Raw genomic sequence first — 13945 nt, forward strand, 5'->3', positions numbered from 1 at the left:
AGTGGTCACCATTACACAAAGGCAATGCGGAACGCAAATTCGTCTGCTCCTTTTGCAGGGGTTGTGGTGACGTCAGAACGCCGTACTCTGATTGGCTCTGAGGGAAGGATTGTGGGTAGACCCCAAGGCAGGTACCACAACTATGGTGCCTGGAGCGCGTCTTCGACTGGTGTGTTTAGCGTCCTATCCCGCCCATACATCAAAAGTGGTCCCGATGTGGCAACAAATGACGCGAGTGTCATGCTGTTGCCTGTCGCGATCCTGGCGGTTGGCCGTAGAAACGCTGGCGAAAAGCACGAGCGAATGCGAGTGTCGCTGTCGTCACGGCGTCCCGTTAGGCGTCCCAACTTCTCGCTGCACTAGCTTCCGTGAACTGTCACAGTGGAAAGCGACCTGCAGCAGAACAGGCATCTGCTACATACACCCTAACTGTTGAAACGCCACCAGGGTCGCGACCGGCGACAGCATGACACTTCTATGACGTCATCAGGCGGAAATCGAGGGACCACTTTTTTGGCCGCGGTAAACACACCAGTCAAAGACGCGATCCAGGCACCATACCACAACTTCCGCAAAAGAAGCAGACTAACTCGCGCTTCGCGTACAATATGGATGTAAAAAGCTACTGGAGGCGACATAACGCCACCAGTAGTGAAGCCATCCTAGTAGGTACCGAATTATCCAAGTCGGCCATTGTTTCGGACACGCACTTTGAACATGTATTGGACGCGAGCGTTGCGCCGCCGTTCGGCTAGGACTCTGATCTAATCACACTCTTGGCGCACACACGGAATGGTGATCACAAACGTTGCCCGAGTGGATTTTGAAAAGGGTCTATTGACACCCAATCCCCGTCAGGTGTTTCCCCCAGTTCACGTTTCCTGTTTCCTTTCAAGACATCAGAGATATCATATTGCTAACTGTGAGCACACATTAGTGCCTTTCGAATGTCAAAATCGTGGTGTTTGGTAACATTAAAAAGATACTGAATATTCGCCGCCAAGGTAGTGTTGTAGGCGTTACCAAAAGAAAAAAAAAAAGAGAGAAAGGAACTTTACTCGTTAATTGCAAAGAAAAGAAACGCGCTACAGACCTACGTTACCTCAAAATGAATGGAACGGCTTACCGTTACCATTACCTTTACTTATAAAAAATAACGCAGGTTACGTTTGCGTAACTTATTATTTATAAATTAAAAGGTTTACTGTTTTGACGTAACAAGTCGGCATACGCGCCCTATCTAGAATAAAAACATTATGTCCATGCAGACGTAATTTACCTTATCTTTCTTACGGTTAAACACACATATAATGAGTGCATGAATTCTTATCACTTGGCGCCTAAAAACACGAAAAAATTGTAGTGTAATTAGTGACGCGTTACCGCCTACACTGCACATAACTGGTTCGCTGTTGACCTTTGAGCATCCCGCGATCACCGGATATACCACTCCGGAAGCCAGAGCCTCTTAATGTTCGTTAACCAAAAAAAGAACAAAAACCTTTCAAGTAAATCTTTAAAGGTCAAAATATGGACCGCATCGTTGGACCTCAACTCCTCTCCGGCCGGACAGACGATCCGTCACACAAAGGAGCGGCAGCGGATAAACGTGGGAGCTTACTTTCTCATCCTTCAAAAAAGGCCCGAGAATCTCGAGGCTTCATCCACGCCAGCACAGCATCAGGAAACCGAGGCGACGATGAAGCATACATCATCTCAGTGCAGCCGCAATCTCAAACCGTACAGGAAAATAAGAAAACAAAAACAAATTAAAGAAGTTGCTGGTATAATACCTCCTTAATCACTCAAACCGAACGGATTAAAATTTGCACTTCCCCGGCGCACCACACTCGTCTATAAAACCAGGACCTCAAACCCGAACCATTAGACACAACATAAAACCAAAATGGAGGCGGGGGAAAGAAAAACAACAAAAAAACGTGCATCCCAGCGCGAGCCCGCGGTGTCGTATATACGTCTTGTGTGCTATAGCCGGATGATAGAAGCGTCGCGCTCGTGCGCCGACAGTTCCCGGAGGGACCCGGGCCTCAAAAAATAACGCGTAGCAGAGAGCCACGTCGTCGTGTTCGGCCCAGCCGAGGCCACAAGGAGCTCCAGCCTGTTGCTCGGCTTCGCCGCAGTGCCCGCGCTTGCTCGCGTAAGCCATACGCGGCAGCGAATTAATTATCATCCATCACCCACCGCCGTGGTGGTCATGATGCATGGACCGGCCAAGTCGACCCTATTATTTACGGGGGCTTCTTCGTACGCTAGGGTTTATTATACGAGCCCCGTATTTTGTCTTTGTGTCCTTCTTTTGTCGGTGCGTTTCGACCCGGGTGGATCTTAGCCTGGTTGTTTCTGTCACTTTTTTGTGGATCGTCACAAAGGTGACGATAGCTATAGTTTGGAGTTATGGAGAGAAGCAGGAAGCAATCGTTACGGGTATACTGGGTCAAAGCAAGGAAAGTATGAAAGGAAAAGAGAACTGGGGGGGGCGGGGGGGGGGGGGTATTTTTTGTGACGACAAAAATAAAGCGCGGAAAACAGAGGCTCGGTCTGCGATCAAAATGTGGCGTAAACGATTGTGAAAACATTTCGAAGTTTGAGAACTTTGGAAACAATATCCCTCGTTTTTCTGCCCTTTTTGTACCGTCGATACTTTCCTTTCAAAACGCCAGCTGGGATCTCGCACTATCTTTATCGCGTTTCCCGAAAATCGTGTTTCCCGAATGCCCACATGTGTAAAAACCTCAGCTCTCGGGTCAGGTGGCGTGTTGTGCGGTGAAGAGACGCTAAATGTCAGGTTGCGACGTAGGAACTCAACTTCAATCATTTGTTTTTCTCACTTAAGAAAAAAATTATTTTCATTAAAGTTTCAGAAATGAAAGGCAATAAACCCTTCTTCTAAAGTCGCTATTTTTGTTATTTGTTCTTGCACCACCTCAGGGTAGATTAAACGGCTATGTAGGCAGCAAAACAAACTTTTTCATTACTTTATAATTTTTTTTCTGCTAAGTATTTTGTTGTAGGGCTTCATACATCTTTAATTTTTATTAAATCTAAAGGGCATCCAATATAAAAAAGATTATAATTGTCAGAAGCAAATCAACAATTAAATCAACAATTAAAAATAAAAAGATGCAATTTTTTTTGTTAAATTTTAAACGTATTTCAACAATACAATGGTCATAATTATCACAACATAGCAAGCTAAAAGCCATTCGATTTTCATTAAACAAATTTTGAGTCGTTAAATAAACATTTTTAATCAATTACTGAATGACTGATTTTACGCCAAATTTAAAAATTAAAACCACGCTCACGCCCTAGAAAAAAAAAAATATGCTCGACAAAAATATTTTAGGAAAAGGTTAAGAACCTTGGGGCAAAAATCCATTAACTTTTCTTTTAAAAATCTGAAACGGCCGAGCGCAACGCCTGGGCCGTTTGGCATGAAATGCCCCTAAAGGCTATATTATAGTACACAAGACCTAGCCAAAGCCAACATGGTTTCCCACGGTTCGTATTGCCCAGCTGTTTAGTTCCCATGCGTAAACGTTTTACGTACCTTTTTCCCCATTGTTTTATCCTGGCTTCAAAATGGCCGACGTAAGCCACTCGGAAAGCAAATTGCCTAGTTTAGGCGAACGTTATGAAATGCGTTGCGCTGGAAAAAGTTAATGGCTGCAGGTAAAACGGTGCAGTATTGATGGTGTGCGCGTGTTGTGCTCTTCTTTCGAGTACTTCCATAGCTCGGGCTCTTCGCCTTTTACGTGTGACGTTGCTATTCGCATATTATTAGCGGAAATAATCCCCCACAAGTCCGCTGTATTTAAACTCTCACCTCATGGCTCGCTTTTATTTATTTTTTTGTAATATTTCACTTTTATTGTCAATCGTACAGAGCAGAGAGTGAGCATGATCTTATTGGCTAACATATTTGTTAATTTATTTTGATAAAAGTGAGGAAAACAATATAGGATAACATTTTAGTTGGGGCGGGTCAGTTCCAAGGTACTCGATAACTAGTCTCACCGCTATAGGCTCCAGAAGCTGATATCTTTATTGCATTTTCAGGTTACGTGCATATACCAGTGAGGAACATCGTCGTTAAATTGTTTCCGCCTCTCTCAACAATTTGGTCTCATCTGCCATCCTTTACCTTTGCCGTTTTCGTTGTCTTTGCGTTCTCATTTTACGTTTTATATTTTTGGATTTTTTGTTTCTGTCGTGCGGATTTTCCTTTGAAATAGATAAGAGAACAGCAGCTGACGTATTAAGTAAGAGCGTTTTTTATATGACAGTTATTCTGAATGGTATCTCTGTACGCCAGAAAGCCTAATGAAGAAAGATTGCAACCATATTGGACCTAAAACAAATTTCCTCTTGACTCCAGAATTTTTTCTTTCTTTTGCTAGTCACAGTACAAGAACATTTATTGCGGTTGTTAAGCAGTATTTCGCCAAAACAAAGGGTCCTTGCCTTTTATTGCTCTGTAACGCTATGTTGTTTGAAGCACGTGTATGAGGAACAAGGCTACTGACCCTGTCGCGGCATTTCGGTGAACCGAGATCACCTCTGGCGTCGGAGTTTTCGTGCGAAATAGACAGGAAATTCGATTTCGATCACCTGTCAACGTTCTCCCTTAGAATGCGCGTGTTATCAAGTGTGGCAGCGAACATCAGACAGTGAGTGTAATTAAAAAATTTATAGTTTACGTTGAATAGAATATGACGGTATAATTACGGCAATGCGCTTTTGTAACCGAGAAACTTTCCCTGGTCCGGGTATCGAACCCGGGACCTCTCCATTTCCATTCGAGGTTAATGTTAGTATTCCATGTTGTTTTTGTACACCGTTATGTAATGCTTTGGGCCTGAAAGGTGTATGATAAATAAACATGCATTTAGAAGTATTCGTCAAAGAAATTCAAAGTCTATGGTTAATATTTCACGCACTTAGCTATCATATTGTGACCTCGCTGTTTCTATACACATATAACTGCCTCATTGTGTCCGAACCAGTACAGATAATTAATGTAATAGTAATGAAAGCTGTAGATTTGAGAGTGCATATCCAGGGAACTGGCGCTCCGACACTTTTAAGCTCATTCTTTCTGACCCACATCATATACATTTCTCTAGGGTTTTTATTTGACCCAAAATACACATTTCTCTCTCTCTCTCAGCTAATTAATTTTTTAACCTTCAGTAACAACTGTTCCCGAGAATGATAATGAAGAGATTATGAGTGAGTGATATAGTGAGTGAGTGAGTGAGTTAGTTTGTTGAAGAAATAAGAAGGAAAATACGGGAAATAAAGAGAATATGCTTATTACCATTTAAATATGCAGTTCGGAAGCCGCTTGCTGGAAACGGTTGCCAAATACTGGTTTGAAAATAAATTTTAAAAAAACCCTGGGTAAATTTTTGGAGGTATCGCACGTAGTCTCGTATTACAACAGCCAGCCGACACATTTTCAATGTAGATTAAAAAAAGAAAGAAAAGAAGTGAAGGTTTGCGCGGCTTAGACCGGTTTTGAAAAGGAAGTGAAATTACGCTTGGGAATTCGCCGCCAAGGTTTTCTGTGGAATTATGCCTTTCGACACGTTCCACAATTTTCGCTCTGGCGGAACGTGAAGATATCCGCGGAACGCCATGTTTACCATACTACATTCGTTAGTGTTAAAATAGTATTCACTTTATTGTGCGCATACATTTGACACCCGTCTTTGCAGAAATCACAGCTTACCCTACCCTCGTTGACGGGTATGAAATAGGAACAAGAACATGAGGTGGCGTAGATAAATAAGCAAACAAAAAATAAAAGTAAGGGAGAAATATAAGGAGTGAAAAAAGCTCATGCGGTCCTCGTTTCAAACTTTTCGAAATTTACCCCTCTAGCAATACTCGATTGTTCACATGGTTTGACGCAGAGTTGTAAATTTATCGGCAAACACTAGAAGTGGAGAATCTTAATCAATATATTATCCACATTGAATAGCTTCGCTATAAAGCAAAACAAAAAAACTATAAATGTACGAGCACAAAAGCACCTGGCACGCGGCTATTACACAGATGGGGAGGTACAAAGCCGTATACACTCAAGGTTCCACCTCACACAGCGATAACCGCGCACACTACAGGTGCATTACCGTTACACGCGGTTTCTTTGTTTTTTTTTCCCCAATAAACTTTATTTTTAATGTTTAAGAATGAGTGAAACGACCGGCACCCGCTGAATTATAAAGAAGGGTCAACACGTGGCTAACCCCAGCGGCAGGAACAAGCCCCAGTGCAAGGGTCACTTTGGTATATGCATGTTGTATCCTCGGTGGCTTTCGCGCCTGGGCAGCACGGCAAACACCGTCACGCGCGCTGGACCGCGGGAAACTCCAGTCACGCGACACACGTCTCGCCTCTCACACGTCTTGTCCGACACTTGCACCGGCGGGTCAACCGCGGCACGATCCTACGCAAAGGCACGATCCTCTTTAGCCTCAGTTGCTCCTCTCACACATCACACAAAGGACATGATGTTCGCTGGGAACACGATGACAGTACGATGTGCGACAGCACACATCACGTATGTTCGAAACACGTTTGCTTCATGCGTATGTATGCTTAGAACATGTCTGCAAACAGTTCTAAGCGTACATACGTCTGCAGGTTAGCAGTGGGATGGCGGCTTTCTGCCTTGTCGTCCGGTCGTCACCGGTGGAAGAAGTGGCAGAAGACCCTCACGTCTAGCTCCTTGGCAAGCTCGTCGGACACGTCGTACAGGTCCACGTCGGTGAAGATGTGGACCGATGAGTTTGCGCCGTTTCTGAAGCCGTTCCGCCTGCCCTTGTCGAGGAGGCGCCCGACGTCCCTGACCATGAGGTCGAGGGACGGCGCCGCGGCCGCGCCGTCTTCCTTCTCCGGCCGGTACACCAGAAACTCGCGGTCGACCATGCACACGACGAGTCGGCCGGGCCTCTTGGAAAAGAAGAGCTCCTCGAGCAGATCCTGGCGAAGCAGGCGGATGTAAACTTCGCCGGGGTTCTGGGGATCTTCGAAGAACTCCATCGCAGACGCGATCCGGCGTGTATGGGTAGAGCTGCGGCGATGCTGACGGCGGGGCAATACGAGCGCAGTGTATACCGTCCGGAGCCGCTACAACGCTGCCGGCACAGATAGGCGCGGTGCGGGCGGTTTATGCAACTGCAGCGTTGCACTCGCGGTAAGGCACACCGATACACTCCAACTGCGCTGCTAGACTCGCCGAAGGTCGTGCGGCGCTGCGGGATCCTCAGCAGGTGTTCGAGTTACACGTGGCGGGGCTCGGTGTTCTGGCTGCAACGTGCGCTCTCGTTCTGCCCGCTGGACGCTGGCCGACGGCTCGATAGCTTCCCGTGATATGGCGGCGCGCTCCGCGCCGCACTTTGTGAGACCTCTATAAGCGTGTTCTTTATCGGGGAGGAAACGCGGCTTTATTGCGGTCGACGACGTCAGCTCCGACAACGCTCTTCTTTTTTTTCCGCTTTCCGTTCCAGTTAGTCGTACCTTTCCCTCTCTCTCTCTTTTTCTCTCTTCGTTTTCTTTTTTTTTTTTCCTTGGTGCATGTCCAACTTTCTGACGGCTCTCGGTCTTTCCTTCGTTAGGAGTTATCAGTATCAAAGTTCGACGAGGAAACACTTCGCTGCTTTCTGTCGCTTCTTCGCGAAGTCCGCCGTTGGTTTCATCAATGGCTCGTCAAAGTTTCCGCGTGATGACAACACTGCGAATAATTATGCCGTCATCTTAAAATCAGACACGCACTGATAATACTTTAAATAATCGAAGAATCGTACAGTAGTGTTGGCGTTATTTTCTTTTTATTTAATTCGGTCAAGGCTTACCAATCACTGACGACAATATCATTCATTCATTTTCAGTATCTACAACAGCTTGACGCCTCCTTAGTGGTGCATTTTCCAACTCCTCTTGAACTAATATAAAAACATTATAACCATTTCAAATCAGAATTCGCAAAAAAAAAAGGTAAGCAAAATAATGTTTTGAATGTTACATCTGAGGCTCAGCGTATTGGTCCTGCATTGTAAGAGCCGAGTTTCATATGACGCCGCCAAAAACAAATATTGCCTCCGGGGCCTAGGCCATTGCCAAAAAGCCCCACGTAAGCGACTCCAGGAAGCACATAGACTAGTTCATTGCACGTACGTGAAAACGGTAATCAAACGCGACTTCTCTCTAAAACCGGGCAGGTCGCTCCTCTTTGTTTATAAGAAATTGAATAAGGAAACCGTGCAGCTCTGTTGAATTATAAACGTCTTTCGGATCAGCGTTTACCCTTGAGAAGGACGCGGGAAAGGATAACCGGGGCAGCCGAGCCGGTTTCTTGTTACACCGCTTTTCCGGGAGCTCGGTACCATTAATCTTTCAACTCGGCAAACAAAACGATGTAGTGTACAAAAATCGTTAAAAAAATATATATTTCAATTTACGGAATCGTCCAGTCGCGCTCCAGTCTCGAAAGATAGCTCCACTCTTCGGCGCCCATGGGTCCCACAGATACACCCGCACGGTCCAACGCAGCCACGAGATCAGTCGCCGAATCCCCGTCACGCAAACTCGCGTACCTCACAACAAACTTGTCAAAGACACGACCGAACTGCTGCGCCTGCGTCAAGAGGTCGCTTGAACACAGTTCTGAAAAACTGGGAAATCGACTGGCGTAGATTTCGAGCGAACAGTGCTCGAGGACGTAACCCTCGGTGAGCAAGAACATGACCAGGTCGATTGCCACCAGCTGTCCAACACTGCCACCCTCTTGTCGGTGCCTAAACACGCGCTGGGCCACGACCCTGTCGAACCACTTCGCGATGCCGATGAAAACAATGCAGTCGGGTTCGTTGTCGCGGTTAAGTAGGCCTTCTCGGTAAGCTGCAACGTCTCGGGTTGTCGGAAATTCGTAATCGTCCAAAGTGATCGCCTCCAGCATTGTGGCTTCCTCACGCACGCGTTGAGTTTCTTCCTCCAGGGACGCTCTCGGTTCTTGCCGTCCGAACGCCGCCTCCTGAACCAGTCCGGCAAACTTGGCGGCGGCGTGTTGTGGTCCTGCAGTCCGTCTGGAGCGCTCTGAAAGGTTTAATTAGGGTTAATGCCAGAGCGCGCGCGCAATGCGCAACTTAAACGTAGTTGTCAATGCCACGCTGCTTAAACTGATATATTGTCTTCGGCCGCGCCGCGGTTATTCCTTCTGGATTGCCGAAGGAGAGGATTCGAGCGTGTAGTTGGAGGGCTATTTCTTCTGACGGTTGATTACGCGCAAATCGCTCGATAAAATGTTGTTTATTCTGCCCGGCTTCTGAGCCGCGCGAAAGGCAAAGTGAGGGGACTATTTTTGATAGATGTTTGCAGACTGATTTATGGGGTATTACGAAAGTGGCGCAGTGAGCGGTGGCGTTGTTTGGTGCGTGCGCCGGTAAGAAAAGCGCAGTCTGAGAAGCGTGGTCTGATTCGGTCCCATCTTTTCTCTTTCATTGCCTTAGGGGACTTCGGCACGCGACAGTGACTCGAATGAATAAAAAAGAAAGCAAAATGTATCGTTGCCTCGAGTTCTGTATGTACCTTTGTACGTCATCATCTTGAATTATTATATAGACCCTCGACGTTCATTTTGTGTATTATACGCACGTCGGTCGTATTAAAGTTCTCCCGTCGACACGCTATGGGGAATGTTATTCTTTTTCCAGATATATTTTTTTTTCGTTCCTTTTTTTGGTTTTCATCGCTACTTTAATATTCATTAAATGTCACCATGGAGCTTCGGGCCGATTTCCCAGTATTAAAAAAAGTTGATCCGATAGCGGGGGCCGGCACCTCCGCCCTCATTTCAGCAGTGATCCATAGAGCAAACTATCGAAGTTGACAGACACCGTCACAGGTCGATATTTCGTGCTCAGAGAGGATTTTCTTCCACAACGTCAATAAATGAAAAAAAAAAAACTACATTTTTGTTTTAATTACGAGTGCAAGCCGTGTGCGGGCTAAATGGCCGCAGTAAGAATAGACCATTCCAATACACGCGGAGGTCTCAAGTTTCAAATAATGCTCCTGGCGCGGAGAACCGAATAGTGTTCCGCTCCGCTTACGACGCTATAAAAGAAAATAAGGACAACAAAGCTAAAATAACTACAATCTTATTGTTTTGATAGGACACCAAAGCAGCAAGCTGCACTCTTTTTTTTTTTTTCAATTCATTTTTTAGCCATTAGGAGGCTAGGACGATAGCCTTTCATCTAGGACATATGCTGGTATATGATCGTGACACATGCATAATCGGATGCTACATCGCCACGTTTATGGCCGCGTTTTGCGACCACCGAAGCGCCTGTTTATGCCAGCATTATGTGGTCACGTCTTGCGTAGCCTTGCGAACGCGTTCGCGTCCCTTGGTCAAGAGAAACGGACCTATAATGGCCTTTTTTGGGCCCTGCCCTATTTGCCCACTGAACCGTGGAAGGCGCTCTGAGCGTGAGCAGAAGTTCTGTTCCGCGGATTTTTTTGCGCATGCGTCCCCATTCCAATGACTCGGCATTTTTCCACCGGCTGATAAGCAATGAAAACTTGAAAAGATATATATTTCGCTTCTCGTCCTACTCAATAGACTACAACAGGCCGCCAGGTCCAGTCCTGAGTCACTCAGAAGCAACGTGGCATATATTGCTTCGATCTGCGTATGGAATGGGAGCACTGCCAGGCAATAGAGACCCTTTTGAATAAAGTCCCTTGACACTTCTTTTACAAGTAACGACAACTAATACAAATGACAAAACGAATTACGCTGGAACAAAATGGCGGCATTCAGTTCAAAGCTCTGCTGTGTGCCGCCATTCGCTTCCTAAAACCCGCACCGTCACGCAGTCGGCGCTTCGAAGAATGTCGTATACTTGTAGGAAGCTCGTATCTAGGGACTTGACTTTCGAAATACTGCCCTTTGTTGGCAGCTCTGAAATCCCTGCACAATGGCGGACTATAACAAGCGTTGCTCGATCAATTCAGTTGGTAAACTTCCACGGACGGAGAGCGTGATCCCTTCTAAGACGTGCGCTGACACACGTCAGTTTCCGTTGATAACCCCTAGATTCGGAAATGCCGTTTGAAGCGTCATCCCTCTTGCCCGCTGCGGCCGTGTGCCGTGTTTCGAACTGTTGTTGCAAGACGCGCCGCAACGAACGAGACGGTAGGCGCTTCGAACAGGGTTAGCCCGCCTGGTGGGGTACGGGAAGGGATCCCGCTCTTCGGGGGGAGTTTGCCAACTGAGTTGAACAAGGAACGTTGACGAAAACGTCAACGTTACGGCGCACTGGGAAAAACGCACCCACAGAAAAAGGTGATGAGCCTAGTGACGTTGCACTTTCGAGGCTGTTTGATTGGCTCGTCGGCTCGTATAGTGTTGGCCGCGCTCCGACATTTGATATTTTATGGAATGAGTTGCACGTTTCTCGGTGCTGTTGTTCCGCCATTGTGCAGTGGTTCCGACCCTTTAATAATCGGCACGTGACTTTCATAAGGGTCTATACCACATAACGTCTAACTGGCTCGCGATTGGGCATTGCGGCCAGGAGCTTTGGCTGTAGTTAACGGTAGAGTGAAAGTGCATAAATCGTTTTTTTTTTTTTTTTTTTACTCAATCAGGAGAAGTGTAAAGAGTGTAGTGGTAGTGGAAAGACACTGTAATTGCAGCAGACATGATCAGGACCGTCATACAAAGACAGTTTGACGACACCGCCTCAGACGGTGTCTCCAGATTGTCCTATGTATGAGGAGGAGGACAAAACATATTTATTAAGCGTTTTACGCTGTCGGGTGGATCCTCAATTCAGGTACCCATGTGCCGTCCTGGCTCTGTTTTAGCGGCATAACCCCGGCCTTGCAGAAAGAATGAAAGGAGGAAAACGCCAATAAAATGGTGTTCGCAAGAAAAAAAAAGAAATAGTTGATCACGTTGCACACACCACGTGCTCAGAACGAGCTCCCACTTCTCGACTGCCGAGAAAATTCTCGATGTTCGTGGTACGCATGTTGCGAATCGTTGCGTAAGCCCGCAGTCAACACTCGCTTAGCAGGAACGAACGTAGCTAAAACCCTCCCGAGGAGTGAGAAACTTGTGGGTTGACATCTCAGCACCGGACGCTCATCGTATCACCGTGTAGCCGACAAATTCAGCCTTCGAGTGAGACCACGAATTCTAAGTTTGAAGGTAATTTTCGAGTTGATTGCCACGCAGTGTACTGGGTGCGGGCACTTCGACCTGTGGTTTCTGGTGCCTCGGGCGCAATCGATGCTTTAAGACAGTAGCATTATTAGCATTATTATCAGCAGCATTTAGAATTTAGTGCGGCAGCGACTACAGTCCTTTAGATCATGCGAGGGGGAGGAGGGGGGGGGTGTTTGTTGTAACATATAAAGCTTACGTATGCGTAGACTTCGCTTCACTATCATACACTGTCACGCTCGTTTTGCGCATCCCTATTTGCGGCTCAGACGAGAGAACAGTGGTATGCAGAGAATTAAACTTTCTCATAACGTACTCCAGCGTTCGTACAACTAATAACAACTGCTGAGAATGGACCTTTTCCAGTAACGAACAACGTCTGGGAGGTCGCCTGCGATATGCAAACGAGGCTGCACAACGTTCACCAACCCGTCAGAACACACTGGCGTCGTGCCGATGCGTCGATTGTCGCTGCCTTTTTTTTTTTTTTTTGCTCCCCGATGTTTAATAAAAATTGTCGAAAAAAATAACGAAATAAGCCCAAAGATAAGTGCTGACAGCATTGATGGCGTGCTAGGGTGCCCTCCGGAAATGGCTTCTGTAATCAGAAGCAAGATTCAGGGGAAAGGGTGCACGTATGCGTAGAGTCTTACTGAAAAGGCGGTCAATGGTCTGAAACTTAACTCCATCACGTCTCATGGGATGTTGACTTCTTGGGTTATGATGGAGTATTCCGGGTGGGAACAACAGTTAGAGCTGCACACGATCGCGAACAAACGGTACGTGTTGCATTTTCAAGGTTATAACGTCGATGGCGCATCTTGTGTACGTCCTTGAGTAAATTTTTTTGATGGCTTCCAATAAAAATCGGGCATCCAAAAACAAAACTGGCAACGTAGAAAATACGGGTCATCTCGAACATATCGTACCCTAGTACACCCAGAGGTTCAGTAAAGGTTCGTGGATTCAACGACAAGATGAAAATGGCGGATAGGTCATTCACTGGTCCCTCCTCAAGCGCGATGTTCCTACCTTCGATAAGATATCGGCGTTTTGTGAGCCGGTGCAGGGTGACAAGCGCGTACTGAAGGCATTCGAAGGAGACGCACTGCATGCGGTTCTCATTCTCGCGGTGATTATACTCATACTCACACGAAAAACGAAAGGCTTCTTGGCGGTGGGAGGAAGAATCGGTCCGAATAGAAATGTATCTGGGCACGATCGATGCCAAAACAGAAGTGAATCTTAGTGTGCATGCGCGATACTATTGCTGATAACGTTCCACTCGCTCGGCTCGGAATGATCGACGTAATTCTTCCGCCGTAGCGACAGTGGAATGCTGCCTCATGGCTGCTGTGCCTCTCTGCCGCCGTAAATCTCATCTGTTCAGTCGTTTACTGTAAAGCTGCAAAATCTGCTTCAGCTTTTCGAAACGTCGTGCGAAAGGGATGACACAGTGTGCAGACGCGTTTTAATGAACTGGTGTGCGTTTCTACACTCAGATAACATGTTGTAATCTCATCGTGATCTTTATAGTGGTTGGGGTCTCTGAAGTGTGCAGAACGCGCGTAACCTTGTTAAAATGGTACAGGTAGATTGACTCCAATGAGACGTTCCACCGATCCGCTTCGGACTGCTTAATATGTTGGCCTAAAAATTCTGCGAGTTTCTTAAGCGGAT

General features: G+C 46.3%; 2 protein-coding genes across 2 annotated transcripts in view; both read right to left on the reverse strand.

Moving 5' to 3' along the window:
• Positions 1-5682: 5682 nt before the first annotated feature.
• Positions 5683-7358, reverse strand: LOC8050991. The gene has a single exon (XM_029995710.4). The coding sequence runs from the start codon at positions 7069-7071 to the stop codon at positions 6715-6717; it is 357 nt and encodes a 118-aa protein (XP_029851570.1). The 5' UTR covers positions 7072-7358; the 3' UTR covers positions 5683-6714.
• A 712-nt stretch (positions 7359-8070) lies between these two features.
• Positions 8071-13945, reverse strand: part of LOC8050739 — a 69966-nt gene continuing 64091 nt past the window's right edge. Inside the window, exon 3 of the mRNA XM_040206421.2 lies at positions 8071-9123. Coding sequence (XP_040062355.2) covers positions 8486-9123 — 638 coding nt within the window. The 3' untranslated portion in view covers positions 8071-8485. The remainder of the gene's footprint in view (positions 9124-13945) is intronic.

This window comes from Ixodes scapularis, unplaced genomic scaffold, assembly GCF_016920785.2.
Source record: "Ixodes scapularis isolate PalLabHiFi unplaced genomic scaffold, ASM1692078v2 PGA_scaffold2__306_contigs__length_199485367, whole genome shotgun sequence".
NCBI classification, from domain to species: Eukaryota; Metazoa; Arthropoda; class Arachnida; order Ixodida; family Ixodidae; genus Ixodes; species Ixodes scapularis.

Bases quoted from the DNA above. Each gene is read 5' to 3' on its own strand.
- LOC8050991 (XM_029995710.4), bottom strand. From the start codon at position 7,071: ATGGAGTTCTTCGAAGATCCCCAGAACCCCGGCGAAGTTTACATCCGC.